Source organism: Brachionichthys hirsutus, chromosome 3 (assembly GCF_040956055.1).
Source record: "Brachionichthys hirsutus isolate HB-005 chromosome 3, CSIRO-AGI_Bhir_v1, whole genome shotgun sequence".
In the NCBI taxonomy this organism is placed as follows: Eukaryota; Metazoa; Chordata; class Actinopteri; order Lophiiformes; family Brachionichthyidae; genus Brachionichthys; species Brachionichthys hirsutus.
This window is the reverse complement of record NC_090899.1, coordinates 3,301,151-3,317,842: the sequence shown is the minus strand read 5'-3', so window position 1 is coordinate 3,317,842 and position 16,692 is coordinate 3,301,151. Positions and strand designations below refer to the sequence as shown.

Sequence of the window (16,692 nt, the reverse complement as noted above, 5' to 3'; positions counted from 1 at the left end):
TGCTGGAGGCTGCAGGCTGTAGTCATACAAATAAATCCATTAAAACATGTAAATAAACAATAAACAGGCTGGTGGTGGTGCGATCGAAGGACGAGGCCCTGGATGCGTGGACACATTTGACCTTTCTCTCGATGCTGCAGACTAAAACCAGGGGACATGTAATGATGTAACATAAAACTGTTTTCTTTAATTCACGCCTTATCTCCATCAGGTTTTTTATTTTTATTTTGCGACATGCTCTAGGTTTACGCACATCGCTGCAGAAAATCGTGGTCAAAATAAATCGAACGTTAAGATGGACCATAACTGAGTACTATCAGCCACGCATTTCTGTTTCCTCCTCGCTGGCTGGGGATTAGAAAACGTGCTCCGTTGTCACTAATTCTACTTTTAGAGGCCATGTCGCAGATATGCAAATGAAAAATTATTTGATTTTGAGTTTAGTGCGGCGCTACTTCGATTCCCATCTGAGGAAAATGACGTTATGACTTGTTCACGATGAAATATCTCAAGGCTGTCCTTAACAAAAAAATGCCACTGTTATCATCCGTCCATAAGAGCTTACTCAATTTGACATGCATTACGCATGACGCTCTTAAACACGCGTCAGCGAGGCGCGTTCAGTTGCAGATGCAAAGTTCATGGACAGGTTGCAGTTGTAACTATGAGCTCAAGAGAAGCGGCACCTTCTCAAGATGAATGTGTTCCCAATTGTGGGAGCTCCCTTTCATCATTTGAATAATTGACAAATCAAACACGATTTTAAAAAGCAGGACATTTAATCTCCTGACTATTTGTGATGAGCAGGGCTTAGTTTTCACGTCGCTGACAGTGAGGGAAGCCTCTTAAATGGATGAGTGTGCAGAGACAGGATTTCAAAACATGCAGGTGCCGCAGTGGAACCTCTGTTGCTTGATAATGATGTGGCCTGTGGTGCAGATGGGAAGTCTGCAACTATCGGTTTTCTCAGCCAAATCCTGTCTTTTATCTGCACACTCGTGCGTGGGCAGATATGGATGGGCTGAGGTGAGCTTTTGGCAGGTTTGCACTGAGTCCTGGGAAAGCTGTGTTATGAAATGGTCTCTGGCACACATTTTGAGTTACTCAGTGCTGGAAAGGTTACGTTCAGAGTGATCCAGACACTCAGCATGTCCCATTCTCCAATCATCACTCTCTCAAGGAACCAACAGGTGGTGCCGATGACTGTGGCTGTGCATCGCTTTTGGCCCTTTCTTGTAAATATGACTTTAGTGAAGAGGTGTCAGTGACAGCGACAGCGAATGTCTCTTGGTGTTAAGAGCAGAATAAACCAAGAGAGAGCCTGAAATCTAAGGAGAGGGCTTAAGCACTCCTGTTGAGTTTAAAGCGAGCCATTCATTTTAGCGGTGAGAAAGAAACACCGTTTTCTGGAAATAACAACTCGAAGATTCTCCGAGGAAATTCTCGGTTCCTATACGCATGCGTTTTGTTATTTGATTGACTCATTCAGGCATTAATTTATGCCCCATTTATCAGCTGTAAGTGATGTCACATTAATGTTTCATCATAATATTTCACAATAAGCCATTTTGCACCAAGGGAGCCTCTTTTTCCTCCATTTCAACATTGAAATAGAGAACAGCTTCTAACAAGACAACGTTTCACATCTGGGCATAACCCGTCAATGCCAGTTCGAGAAAAGGATAAATGTGGTTCTCATTATTTTTGAAAATTGGATGTTATTTCTGGCATCAAGAAGAACTCCTATTTCAGCGGCTGAGAATATTCGAGTTCAGTCCAGCTAAATGGACATAGTGAAATCTGAACGTCTGTCTTGATTTATACTTTGGCAAACAGTGTGACGTTGCCTGCTGGAATGATTAGATGCACCGAATGGCATTGTCCTGAGAGTGATTCAGAGCCATAACCGGCTCAGCGGCCAAATATGGTCCGATTTTTCTTCATTGAGCGGTGAGGAAGGACTTCCCGTTGCTTGGGTCCTAACATCCTCTGATGCATCCTCCTTACACGAGGGCCATAAAGGCATCTAGCGTTCGACACTATCTAAGAAAGATCTCTACACTGAATATTTCAAAGGCCCGGTGTGTGTATTGCATTTCCCCGAAAGACTGCATGTCCAAAGGATAAACCTGCTCAGTTCATCATTCCTGTAAATGCAACGTGATATGCTTTAAAGTAGCTGTGGTTTCTTCTTTCTCCTTTCTACAGCAGCTCCGTTAGTCAAATAACATTATTGTTTGATTGATATCTAATTATGCTAACAGAACAATTATATATATATATTTATATATATTATATTCACAATTTACTTTCTTGCACGAGAAGATTGAGCAGCCTGTTAGCTAACTTTGTGCAACTGCCTGTGAAACTGCTGCTCATTATTTTTGTTCCTCTGTTATGAGTTTACAATTAAAGATTTGCACATTAGCCATCTTAAAAGGTGCACGTAGGCCATTTGTGACACCAGGTAAAGCATTTTCCCATCTGTTTCCATTCAATCTAATGCGATATTGTCGATGGCGTTCTGCATCGGGTACGACAGAGGCCCCTCTTATCTTTGAGCGGCGAAAGAAGAAAGAAAACAGAATTGAAATGTTCTTTAGTGATGGTTCATCTCTGTGTGTTCTGTTTCCAATTTGCTTGTTTCCTCTGCCTGTTTTTCTAGGTAGATGCGTTGTCACACGTAAAGAACCTGCACCCATCTCTTTTCAATCTGCAGACCTTTGCTCTTGATTTAGTGCCTCGTCTAGAACATCTTTAAAAAAAAAAAGACACGCTTCTGAGCACAGGCGCTCATTGACTGCGAACCCGCCTCAGGCAGTGGATTCCCTGCTTCCCTGCCAGCCCGTCCCGAGCTTCATGGGTTGAACCACCAGAATTACAAACTCCCCGTCCAATCTCTCCTCCTTCTCAGAAGCCCTCACCTCCACCCTCCTTATCCATTGCACATCCCTGCTCAGTCTGCACCCTTTGCCAGACCCACCAACAGTGCGATGGCTCGTTCTGCCTCGGGCTTGTCTGGACATTGCGTCTGCAGCATCACCTCCCGGTACACGGAATCGCGGATGCAGCCGCCACGAGAGTGAAAGAGCCGGACGAGAGGGAGAAGACTGGCACAGGCAGAGAAAGAGAGCAGTGCCAAAAGGAAAGAGGAGGGATCATCCTTCCCACCTGTCCCACAGAGAAAGCCCCCACCCCCCACTTGATCCATCTGGTTGCAGGGGGGGACCCTGCGTGACCACGAAGGCAGCAGAGACTATGCAGCTGGGACTGGTGGTGCTGACAATGTTCTTCCTCAGCTCCGTGGGTCACAGTCATGCTGTCAAGCTCTCCAGGGCAAGAAGGCAGAGACGGGGTGAGTTCTCTCGTTCCCAGCTTGTTTTTAATCTCTTTATTCCTCTTCGGCGCTGCTGGTGAACATTTCTGTGGTCTGAGTCACAGTTGGGGGATGTGTCATAAACACTTAGCAAGCAAAAACGATAACGTCTTGTTTGTTTCTTGTTGTTCTTCAAGGCGGGTTAAACTCAGGCTCATCTTTCTTCCCAGTCTTTGTTTCTCAGTTTTACTTTTCTGGATATTGGGTTTGTTTATGGAAGGGATTTTGAAGGCTTCTCCCTTGAACCCATCACATTTTGCATCTGACTCTCTGGGCACACTGTGGAATGAGGACCTGGCGGGCCTAATCTTTCAATCAGGCTGTGCTTCTTGTGTTGTAACACACATTTCTCTGACCTCACACAACCGCATGTACAATGTTCTTGAAGACAAGCCATGTGTCTCAGGCCTCAGAGTCACATTGCCAGTCACTGATGGCTTTGGATTAAATATCTCTTCACGCATGAGGCGTTAATATCAACTCATCTCAACTTCTATGAATAAGCAATACCACAAGTGGCCACAGGAACAGATGTGGTATTATTGAAATCAGACAAACTGCAAAGAAAGATCTGCTTGCAATTGCAGTTTGTGTGATGAGAATGGAATATCTTTTTACAGTGCGCACACATTTTCACGTACGATGACCTAACCAACACCTGGCTGCAATTCCTGGTATTCAAGGTTACCGTGACTCACACTGAGCTGTTAGTTCAAGGGAGATCCCTTTTAATGTTTTTTACAATTCCAACTTATCTCCTGGAGGCAGGCACGGTAAACGGATCGCCGTGCTGAGAGGAGGTATATTTAGAGCGGGCGCAGTGAAGGCCAATCTGCTGGGATGACTCTGGCTTTGTATTCAAATGGCTCCTAAAAACAACAGATGTACAGTTTGACACATTTGCCCCCAGTTATGTGTCTTTACTCTTTGGAAGATGGATGAGCATCTAAGTCTTGGAGTGCAATGAAGTGAAGTGCACTTATTATTATTTTTTATTTTTTTTACAAAATACTCTGTTTGGTGCCACCATCTAAAACCACAAGCAGCGTTTGATTCCCAGCCATGTCCATCAGCCCGTCAGCGGACCTGACCACAGCGCGGAGCCCCTGTGTGATGTCACTCAACTGATTTTGACTGGCTCTGGTTGGCTGTAATCCCCTATTACATTTCTTTTTCCAAATGGAAATCTTTCAAGAGTCTCCAGCTCGCGCTTTGAAGTAAACAGTGATCAAATGTTCCAACATCCAACAAGATGCTTGGACTTACCCACGGTTAGATTACAGTGCCAGCATTAACCCTTCACTGTTGGAGAGTTAAAGTGCTTGTAGGTTTATAACTAAACCTGCGGAGGATCTGGAAAAACATGCATTTTCACTTAAGCTGGTATAAGCGACCTTTAATGTCCTCGTGAAACGTGATATCTGATTGGAAGCAGTTGATCTTTTTATGTGCCGCTACCATCGGGCCGACCCGCCGTCTACCTCATCCTTACTGGTCCTTTCTCTCTGTTCATGTCTCCATAGTTATCACCGAGGGGCCGTCATCTTGCCCCAAAGGCTGCGACCGATGCTCTGAGTATAATGGCTGCGTTAAATGTAAGCCGAAGCTTTTCATCTTCCTAGAGCGCAATGACGTCCGTCAGATAGGCGTGTGCCTCGCCTCATGCCCTGTGGGATACTTTGGCATGAGGAACCCGGAAGGCAACAACAGATGCACCCGTGAGTTGTTTTTTTTTTGCTTGCTGTTGTGGGCAAATCTGTATTTGCAGATGCACGTCTGGATTCATGGAGGCTTGCGCAAACTCGCTGTCAAATCAGACCTGCAGGAGTGTAAACGATCTGTTTAGCTTGACGATTGACAAATGAAAAGGATAAACGGGACGTGGTCCTCCAGGGGAAATCTCGAGTCCCTGACCTCAACTCAAGAGATGAGATGAGAAAAGGTGTTAAAATCTGGTGTTAAATGTGAAGCTCGAACGCCATACCAGACTGTGTTGGTGGAAAATGGGTCAAAGAAGACCCTTGAATCCGGCAAAGTATTTGCTGAACCGGAGGAAACTCACCCGAGTTTGGAGGGTGGCCAGTTTTTCACCGGTGGTTCAAAGGGTTGCCGAACTCACTTGATCGGCCGTGGGGCCGCCGGTCCCTCGCTTTTACCCGTGGTATGCCCGCCGTCTGTTTCTCCTTACGTGTGGGCACAAAACAAGATTGCAGCAAAATCCCAACACAAACATTACTAAAGCGTTGTTGTTTCCCTGTTTCTGTGAGAGAATGTCTGTGTTTTTGTATTTGGCCCTCATCTGCAATGTCCAAGCCAGGGCCGCAATCCAAGCGTGCGCTTTTACAACTATTTTCTATTCCAGTACACCCTAGCTAACGGCCTGTATACATGTCGTAGTCTCTGAAGTAACTAAACAAAAATATACATTTCTTTGTGACTCCCATCTAAATGGCTGGTAATTATTTGCACAAATGGCGTGTTAAATTTGTGCCAGCAACGCGTCATAAAAAGGTAGGTATTATTAGACCATTTCACAAGTACATGAAATACCAGTGACTGTCTATTAGTACTTGTGTTCTGAAATACTTGGGAAAACTGTTCGCATTAAACACAGAATGCCGCTGCATCTACAAATGCTGCGCGAAGCACAGGACATCCTGTATGTATCGCCAACATCTCAAAATGCTCCCCACATCTTTAAGCCAGAGCCCATCTGGGATGCGCTGGTGCAAAAACGACCCCTCTACGTACGTCCATCGAAGTTTTGTCCATGAACGCCGCCTTTGTCATCATCGTTTCTGTACACGTCGGCCGTGCCTTGCTTGAATTCTGGCTACGCTGCCTGCAACCACTTCTCACAGCACTGCTTTTTTCACCTTGTCTGAACATCCAAAAATATATGCAGAACTGAAAACAGATAGATGCACGGAAGGGTCCATCCGTACCTGCACCCATATTCCGTGTAGAGAATAAAAGGGAGTTTAGTTCCCGTGGCGTTCGGTGACGTAATCCGATACATGCAGGTTAGGAATAACATCTGCTGCTTCTTCTTACTTCTTCAAAGCAATGCTAATGCTAACAATGCTTACCCACATTCTGCTGTCTTTAAACATTATGAGTGAACTCATCTGATCACTGGACTGCCCCCCCCCCCCCCACTGAAAATGTGTGGCGCATTAGGACGAAGCAACAAAATTGTCGATGAGACCATGTTGAAGATTTTAAGTCAAGGAAGAATGGCATAGACGCAACGGCACTAAGGGGTTAAAACATTTGCAAATCATTGCATTGTGGTCTTTTTTTCCCCACGTTTTGGAATCGGGCTGGAACATCCATCGCAGGTGCTGCATCAAGTTTCTATCGCATCTACAGGAGTCCAAAGCCTGTAAAAATTCCACCTACGGTGACGCCGTTTGCGTTGATTTCAGATTTGATGTTTCAGACTTCCGGTAAAAAAAAAAACAGGAGCCATAATTGTTTGCTCTAGCTGTCACTTTATAATAATGCTTCTGGACCTGCTTGTCTAATCCTTGTCTTTAGCAGCTCTTAAAGAGCTGAGAGGGAGATTAGGAGATTTGTGATAAACATTATAGGCTATACCAAGACATTTGTTTTCATGCGAGGGTCGTTTTGCGCATGTCATCCCAGATTGGCTTGTTTGTCCTAAATCACAGGCAAGAACATTAAGATCACAGTGTGGATTCAGCGTTAAATAATTTGTTGACCTTATTTTTTATCCTTAAGTTTTTTTTTAATCATCTTAAAAAGGTGGAGTAAACCCACCGAGAAATTCACTGTCTTGTTCCCAAATACCAGGCCTGCGAGCGTTTTTATCAGTGTTACTCCTGTAATTACGCCCCATGCTGTCTGATTATGTTCAGCCAAACATGAACAGTATACATCAAAGGATATAGGTTTGTGTTTCTTCTGGAAACGTTCTAGAAGTACAACAAGCTTTTAAAAAGCCCCCCCCCCCTGCCCCCACCCCGGCCAACAAAAACAGAACAGTCACATTTAACAGACTCATTGTTTCTGATGTGATCCTTTCATTTGATCTTCTCTTTTTGTCTCCCCTGTGTCTTGCAGAATGTAAAATAGACAATTGTGAAGCGTGTTTCAATCGCAATTTTTGCACAAAATGTAAGGAGGGCTTGTATTCACACAGTGGGCGATGTTACGTCAGCTGCCCTCCAGACCAGCGCACTGCCAACCAGACAATGGAATGTGTCGGTGAGCGACCTTTATCCTTTGGAAGTGTCATTTTAGTTATGGTGTCTCTTAGAACTCAACGTTATTGTGTGATATTAGTGTGAGCCGGCTCAAGTTTTATCACTTGATTTGAGTTGCCAGGGACTGGAAGTTAAATGTTCTGGCAGGGAAAACAGCGAGCAAACTCGTTTGACCTTTTCGTTCTTCACGCTCCCATCTTCTTTTGTTGTTGAAAATCATTTTGTCCCGTGACAACATTCACAGTGAAGCGTTTTGGTTCAGCATAGCAAAAGATTTATCTGATTTTTGTTTTAAGATGACCCTGCTGTTACAATGGGGGGGGGGGGGCGAGAGACCTGGCGGTGTCATGAATCTGAAAATGTAAAAAGCCACAAGCTTTGCTACGTTTTTAGATCCACAGAAACATTCTCCGTATGCTCTTCTCAGATAGAAAAAACAAGACAAAATTGCTTCCAGATTGGAAAATCACTCAAAGGTTTTATTTGAAGCTAAAACTATACGAAGAAGTAAAAAAAAAACTGATTTGAGGGCTGCAAAACAAATGGAAGACGTTTTGAGCTGTTGACCATTCGCTCCCTACCTCAGTCCTCATCACATTTCTTTCTGCTCAGGTCAGCGCCCTGCAGAATGTGAACTGGGGGAGTGGAGCCAATGGAGTTCCTGCATGAAGAAGAACAAAACATGTGGATTTAAGAAAGGATCTCAGTCTCGGGTTCGTGTGCCGATTCTGCAGGCCCGCGGCCCGGACGCCTCTTTGGCCTTCGTACCCTCACAGACCTGTGGTCCGCAGACAGAGAAAAAGAAGTGCATTGTGACAAAGACGCCCTGCGTGAGAGGTAAACAACAACAACGAACACACATACAGCGAATGACACTTATTAGGTTCTTCTAATTAAATCATACATTTCATAAAAGTGATGATCAGAAGATGGTGCACACTTTACACATACTCTCCACCCCCTTCGAAAATAAGTCTATGTACTTCATGCTAGTTAATATGATGGCTGATCGGAGCATTACTCATCCCAGGGTTCGTATTCCCGCCAGTGTATCTGTGACCCAGAGAATTTTGATTGGGTTTGGGTTGGCAGAGCTCACGGTAGGATACAGAACCGCTTTTTTCAGCTTATAAACAATTCACTCAATGTCCGAGCCAAGCAGATGAAGGGCAGGCCTTACGCACAGCGAAGCTGGACCCAGATCAGAGTTAGAAGGAGGCATTTGTTCCGAGCAACATTTGAAGCATTGGGTTTACACTTCCATGGCATGTTTGCGTGGCCTCTTTACCGTCCACACAGCAGCTCGCTCTCCATCAGGTCAATAAAAGGTCGTCGGCCATCATCAGCTCTCTGAACAGCCGATCGCTCGCTCTTTGGCGCCCATTTGGAGCTAATGCTAACAAATTATAATTGTTCTTGTGAACTTAAAATGCTCATTGCAAATCAAGATGTCAATATGAAGTGCATTTTTAGTTGTTGGTGCCATTTTTTTAACCAAGGCTGCACATTTTTAAACCGCACGAAAGGCATAGCTTGTAATTGTTCAGCGAGGAGCGGGCTTCCAGCCTCGGATTTCTGAGGAGTCATTAAAGGTGAAATATTATAAACTGTCTCACAAAAACTGCCATCTAGACTCCCAAATGTATGCGAAGGCCACGGATGACATGCGAGGCATCAGCTGATGAGTAATGGAAGCCTTGCGGATTGTGAAATTGGTTGACTGTCGATGTTAAGTGCATTTTTAGTTCAGTACTTGTGCATGAAAGAAAGACGCATACTGTGCACATGTTTTAGGAGGACATTTCCCTCCACGAGGTAATTCCGGGGTAATGGCGTCATGAGTGCTGATTCATGTGGAGAAACTGACTGTGCAAAAAGAACTGCAGCAGTCAATTCGCCTGCGGGAGCTGGCCGGCAGGCTGGCTGCGTAGAAAACACCTTGATTTTGCGGTCCGCACATCTCAGGCTTTGTGTTGTTCTGCCCGCTTTTTTTATTTTCATCCTTTTTCCCGAAGCTCCATAAAAGGGTCAAATGTGAAAACTGATTTTTTATTTTTTATTTGCCAGGCAAAACTTGTTTTGCTTGGAACGAGATGAGGAACAATCGAGACTGTCATAAACTGATTTAGTCCCCCTCTCTCTCGGCTCCATTATCGATTGGTCAGAGTAATTAAGTCCTTCCACAGCAAACATATTGACACTCGTATAAACAGAAATCGTCGCCACTCAATATTGAGCTCATGTTTGAATGGTGAACATAAAAGCTCAGAAATGTTGACTGATTCAAAACACACACACAAAAAATATCTTCTTTTATTTGCCAACTCGCCAAATGTGAGCGATATTATTCTCAGGAATTCGGCACCGGTGGCTCTTTCTCTGTGGCGAATAAATGTTTTTATTGTTAAGCTAATTTAAATCTACTTCCTTGCTCACATAATGATTTTTATTCGTGAAATTTCAGAACTACTGCAACTTACTTCTTTATCTTTGCCTTTAAATCAAAGATTCATAACTGTCAGTTGGGGAAGTTGGCAAATGCTTGTAGTGAAATAAACACAGACCCCGAAAGTTATTATTCCATAGGAATAGAAAAACACGGTGGCGCCGTAAGCCCTGCTCTTGCCAACTGTGCAGTGAACACTGTCCAGCCCTTGGCATGGTTTCACTCAAATTTCCAGGATGTGCGGAGACTCAACACGAGTTCATAACAAACATCCTCCACCGTAACTCCACTGCCTCGTGTATACAAAAACGAATACTTGTTCTGCTATCTGACATGAGGAACAACATCCATTTCCACTTAGCGACAGCTCTTCATGCCCCTGCAGGCCATTATCGACAGTATATTTAAGTCATTATGCCAAAAGTGATTTGAAAGTGAATTGTGCGCTCTTTCCTCTCCTGTCAATGCTAGCAATAAGGACATAAGGATTACCAACAGAGAGGGAGGTGATGCTAATGTTAGCATGCTGCTATAATAATGTGCTGAACACACCTTGGATCCACTGTTATTAGCGTTGATTTTAGTATTTTTAGATGCCGGAATGGGTTCAATTATTTTCAGATATTTTATATGCGGAAACATTGATTTGACATGTGAGTAATTTGAATTACGAGCTCAGTCCAGGAACGAATTATACTCATGTCATGGTATTACTGTACTGTAAATTGTTTTTATACACAGACACATAGATATAGAAATGTGCATCTTATTTAATACGACTTCTCTTTTCAGCAAGGAAGACTAAAGGAGGTCGACAAGACGGTAAAAACAGGAGAGGGCGGGAGAATGCACGGGGACGAGAACGACAGGGCAAAGATGGCGACAGAGGAGAAGAGAAGAAAAGAAGAGGCCGCAGCAGGACCACCACTGTTCCCAGCATCACAGTCAGCTCTGGTTCTTAAACTGTAGGGCCTGCTGGATGGGGCTGAGAGGACACAGAGACAGCGTCTCACCCAGCAGCACCAACCACAGTGCAAAGGTCAGGATGATGAAGGAAAGGATCGACGCTGCTATGCATTGTGGAAAATGCAAAGAGAACTGGAGGATTGCTGCAACGGCGCAAAAGGCTCCTCTGAGCTTCTTCTTTTTTTGGGGGGGGGGGGAGCGATGAACATATCTGGAAGATACTGGTGTCGTAGCGATACTTAGAAGGACCGATTTTCATTGTGCCGCAAGGGTCAGTGTGGAACTGAAAAGTCACGCCGAAGACGCCGACATGGTGTCACGTCTCTGACTAAGACCAGATTTGAGCTGCAAGTCTGACAATGGGCCTTCTCCTCGCTCTCCTCTGGTCCACAGCGTATTTTGTTCCGGTCTGATTTTAATCACAGTCTGTCCTTTCAGTTTTTTTTCGTCTGTGAGAGGCAGCAGATGGATTTTCCCAACCGCCGCCATCGCCGTGTGTGATGTAAAGGCGATGAGCGGCATTAAGTCTTTGCGCCTTCATGTCTTGCGAGACAAAAATAAGAAAGACAGGATCTGGAAATCATTTTTGGTTGCTGAGGACAAAGGGAGATGCATGAAGAGAAGGATCACCCGGAGATCGGTTCAAAATCCTTTCGGCTGTCTTGACGTGAGCTTCTGTCATTTGATAGCTTCGCTGTTTGTTTCCAATTTAACTCGCCTTTTGCATCAGAAAGTAACTCTGCACAGAATATTTGGAATAAAAACACAAACATTTGCAGGCATGTGTGCAAGCATGAAGTGTGCATGTTTACCGCCTAAAGTCTGGGTGTTTGCGTACTTTGTATATATTTCTGCACAAAAACTCAACTGTTACAAGCGACTTCTTACTATTATGATATAAGCCATGAATCCCGAGCTGCTCATTAATCGTGCCTGTCTAATGTCTAAAGGTTTTGCACAGTTGTAATTGTCCTGCTTCTCAGAACGTTCATAGCATTTTACACATTTATACTCCAAAAGCTGGCTTCATGTTTGTAGTTCAGTGTTTTCTGTTCATTTTCCACGGGAGAAGTTCCGCACTGCATTATCCATATTCATATCATGTGGTAGTGACTGTCTGATTATCATCAAACATAAGTTGAATTACCATCATCATGTAAAGATTATTCTGTGAAAGCCTCAATAAAGTTTAGATGAAACATTTTTGGTATTTTCTGTATTTTCCTGGTGAAATGTGATTTTCGTCATTTAATGAGCAGCTCATTCCCCTCCTATTTGGATTTGCACACATGGTGATCCGGACCATCATTAAAAGTATCTAAATTGTTAATGGTATCTTTATACACCAACCATGAAAAGTAAAAGTGAATCGGAGTTGCTGGGGTTCTTGATATTGACATTTAATATTTTTTCCTGACCTCATTCTGGATTTGATCCGGATCAAATTCAGGGGTGAGATAGAGGACCTCACCCTACATGACTGTGTCAAATTCCATAAACATTTGGTCAATAATCAACCGGGATACTGAGGAACAAATTTTGAAGTGACGTTGACTGCAATGTTACTGAAAATCTCAAAGTGATCCAGAATCCAAGATCTCTATTGGATCATAAACAAAATCGAATTAACTGTTCCTGGTAAGATTCCCAACATTTCCTGAAAATTTTATCAAGATCCCTCCATAACATTTTGAGTTATCTTGCTAATAAACAATGGTTGGAATGTCACCGTTATGGATTGCTCGAAGTCAGACCGGCAGGTAGAAGTCACACTGGATGGAGGCAGGAACATTGGTTTTTGTGGGGCCCTGGTGGAGGGGGGGGGGGGGGGGGGGGGGTTGAGAATACGATACTCTCTACCTCCAGTCCTTATTAGTTATGGAATGGCCATTCTGGGAGGTGGAGGAGCTGAGGTGGTTCGATGGCCCCGATCATCGCCGGCGAAATGCCGGCGCCTGGGCAGGGGTCGAGACAGAAATAAAAGCTAATGGTGTGTCATGGCCAGAAGGGAGGGCGTATACCATGCCTTGGCCTTACAACAAAACAGCCGTTTCCCATTACCAAAAGGGAGGGCAGGGGGAACGGTAGAGTATGCACCGTAAATCACACGTTCATCGCTCTTCCTGCTCATAAATTCTTACCTTCTCTCCATTGGGCAGATCTCTCGCTCACCTCCCACGCTCTTCTTCGCTCACTTGTTCTCGACACCCATGTTTTTCGAAAGCATTTAATGTCTGTGTACCGGCATTTGCTAACCTCCATGGCTATGAATGATTATGTCACTGCGGTTTGGACATCACATCAGGAGTGAACAGCAAGTGCGAATCCCTGATCCGAATGTTATTTAAAAAAATAAATAAATTGATATTTAAAATTTTTACACTGCCTCTGGCGTTATAATGGGAAAAGTATTGAATGGAAAGCTTTGGGAATATTAAGTGGATCTTTAAATGGAGGATGATCAACAGAACTGAGAATTTACTGCTTAGAAAAGAGACGTGCCGCCTAAAGACTCCGAAAAACTATTGTGATTTATGATGATTCAAATATAACATTTAACATGTAAATATAGCAAGCATAAGAATGATCCAATACATCCTGCTGTGATTAGAATAAATACTGTCTACATTTGCATCCGCTGACCTGCGTTGTGTTACGCAACTGAATTTGTTCAAATCTTTGGTAAATTCTCCACAAACATAAATGACAGGGTCAGTGACGTCATTTCTGTAGATCTGCCATCAGCCAAGTGGAGGAAATATCGGTTCTACATGATGCGGATAGAGTCACAGCAGCATCTGCTGGACTATTGGTTCGCTCGGTACCGGATCGGGACCGCAGTTCTAACGCAACTCTAGCTCAAGAAGAACCAGGACAAAATAATAAATTAGCTTTTATTTGTTTACAAGCCTTTCATTTATTTTTTCTTTATAAAAATGCAAACCTGCATGCTGTTGGTTAATAAAGTAATTATTATTACACATTCTGTATGCAAAGACAAGGAACGACCACAAGAGGGAGCCAGATATGCACAAACACACTTTTCATTGACAAATGAGTCATTACTTACCAACATTAAGGACCAGCAACTACCGGTATTATTAAATTGAAATGATGCCTGCTTTGCTATAAAAGTCATACTTGGACAGACTCATCTTCATCTATTCATCACAACGTTTATGGTATATAGATCGCTCGTTTTGTTTTATTTAAGTTATGTTGATTTAAATAAATCCCTCTTGTTTCCGTTACACGGCGTATCTACTTGATTTTTTTTTTGTCATGTCTGTGACAGGCTGTTCAATGATAATCTTAAATCCCACTGGGGCAGAAGATTAATCAAGACGCTTCTCGTTTCCCCATCAGGCTGCTGTTTTCTTTCCTAGAGAATCACTGAACTGTGAACGCTTCGCTGTGACTTGCCTCCCGTTTGGATGCTTTGCATCCTTCTTACAGTTTTAAACCCCTCCTATTATCTTCTTGTCCTCTTTCAACCGGCGAAAAATGTAAGCGCGGCTCTATCTTAAATTCATCTTGAAGGGGAAAATGAATCTGAGTCGAATCTCTGTGATGTTCTTTTGCTCTGAGCTTTTCTTTGCTTCAAAATCAACATTTCACACATAAAAAGAAATTCAGTCAGTCGAAAACAAGATGAAATCTCTAAACTGAGATAATCTCCTGGCGCAAATGACATTTCCTTTTCGAGGAACAGGGAAGCTTTTACCACACGCTGCCATATATTTTATGGTTTCACCAGAGCAATTAAGGACAAAGCTCAAAACCACAGTCAGACAATAGATGTGACTGAAATTTTTGCGTCCCAAAGAAGCCCAACTCAGAGCAGCTTTATACTCGCTGCATTCCTAAGCTGTGACTTTGATTAACTGTTTTAGCCCTTAAACCACATTAAACGCTGCAGCGTAAAAGAACGTTTGCACCACAGAACGTGTGAAACACTTTGGGCGACCAAGCTGCGATGCATTTACTGACCACAGAAAACTCACCGCACTGATGTTTGGACCCCAACCTTCTCACATACTTATTTTTTTTTATATATAGCTGAGGTCAGGTATGCCTCAAAAGAATATGAAACACCACTCAGGCTGGGACGCCATCTGGAGCTGCAGCTATATTGTCGGCGACGGAAGGCTTCCGCCAGGGGTTGGCTCGGAGCCGTTCGGATGCATCCAAGCCTGAGCTGTGGAAAAACAAGGCCTTGTTTTCCTGCTGAGGAGCGCTCCATTGCAGGACAGTATGAGAGCTTCCCACACGCAAGCACAACTCCTTGACCTCAGATGGGAGTGAATGGAGAGGATGAGAGCTCAGGCCAAGCCACAGAGGCAGACGCCAAAGCTCGCCAAGGAGCACCAGCCCCGTGCGTGACGTCAGCCTGCATGGCGCACAGATGCATGTTGTTTGTTTCCATCTCCATCAGCACGCATCGGCTTTTAAGCACACAAGGAGCCGGATACAGCAGCTCTGCTGTGAAAAGTCTGCCTTCGTGATGTGGTAGAACTCCTCAGAGGAGCACAAGGAAATTGAAATACTTTGCAATGATGCATGTTCCTACTCGTCACTGAGAAAGGAAGCTTTCGTGGCTTTATTGGGACCATTTGAAATAATGAAAAAACCTTTCGTATCTACAAGCTATAAAAAACTGCTTCCATCCAGTGGGTTCTGCAACAATTTCAGAGATATACGGATGTAGAAATGTCCTGACACTCGTGTCTCACTGACATTTGAAGCTAGCCTTGGCCTGCTCAGGCTACGTGCTGCAGGCATGACTGTGCTGGAGCAAAGCACTTTGTCAAGCAGACACCTCATGCTAAACCGAGTGGTGACACAAACCAGAGGAGAGCAGAGTGAAAACATGAAAATGGGTGCTGTGACCCGGTGTCTAATCCTGACGTTCCTGTAGGAGTCAAAGCTGCCGGTCTCTCTGTCTTCATGCACCCAATGCTAAATATGTGATTCTGATTCATTAACAGGAACTGATGGTCAATGCAATAAAGGCCAGAAGCACACACACACACTTTTATTACACTGAATGCTTCCATGCAGCAACAAGAATAAAAGACACGCCTCACTGTAGACATCGTATCACTCATACTTGTGTATTTCCCAACTCGTAACCAAACAGGTGAGGCGTTCTCACCCATTTCCTGCTGGGTGTGTCAGATTCAGCCTTCAGGGGGTCGACGGGGGTTAAAAGCAAGGATTCTAAAGTGAACAAACAATGCATGCGCATGAACACGAGTAGGTGTGTGAGCAGTTAGCGTTTTACAACTGACTCATGCGACACTGTCCTCGTCGAGACGTTGACTAAGACATGTAAACTGAGATAATCTCGTGTTGTGTGATACATTTGTTCACTTCTTCTGGTTTAATATATGCATTTAGCAAAAGTATTTAATGTATTCAGCTAAGAAAACATTTGACATTCTTGACCAGGAAGTAAACGGTAAATGTGTGGAGCTTTGGTTAAGACAAGATGTGATTAGCACATGAGCTACATCCAGTTGTCCCACATGAGCTACATCCAGTTGCCCCCCCCCCCCTTTGTTTTTGCATCATGGGGTCGATGTTTTAATGGGCTGTAAGGCCGAGCAGGAAAAATCGTGATGGAGTTTTGTTTTTCAGAACAGGGCGACTGTGACAACAAAGATGTGGAGGGA

General features: G+C 43.9%; 1 protein-coding gene across 1 annotated transcript; it reads left to right on the top strand.

Annotated features, from left to right (window-relative positions):
- Positions 1-3,258: 3,258 nt before the first annotated feature.
- rspo1 (R-spondin 1) lies at positions 3,259-11,013 on the top strand. Its single transcript, XM_068760338.1, has 5 exons — positions 3,259-3,355; positions 4,900-5,094; positions 7,463-7,606; positions 8,218-8,442; positions 10,844-11,013. Exons 1-5 carry the CDS (start codon positions 3,259-3,261, stop codon positions 11,011-11,013), a joined length of 831 nt encoding a protein of 276 aa, XP_068616439.1.
- Positions 11,014-16,692: the final 5,679 nt, after the last annotated feature.

Excerpts from the sequence above, each read along its gene's own strand:
- rspo1 (XM_068760338.1), top strand. The coding sequence starts at position 3,259 with ATGCAGCTGGGACTGGTGGTGCTGACAATGTTCTTCCTCAGCTCCGTG. Across the intron at positions 7,607-8,217 it reads CCAGACAATGGAATGTGTCG|GTCAGCGCCCTGCAGAATGT; the intron begins GTGAGCGACCTT and ends CTTTCTGCTCAG. Across the intron at positions 8,443-10,843 it reads AAAGACGCCCTGCGTGAGAG|CAAGGAAGACTAAAGGAGGT; the intron begins GTAAACAACAAC and ends TTCTCTTTTCAG.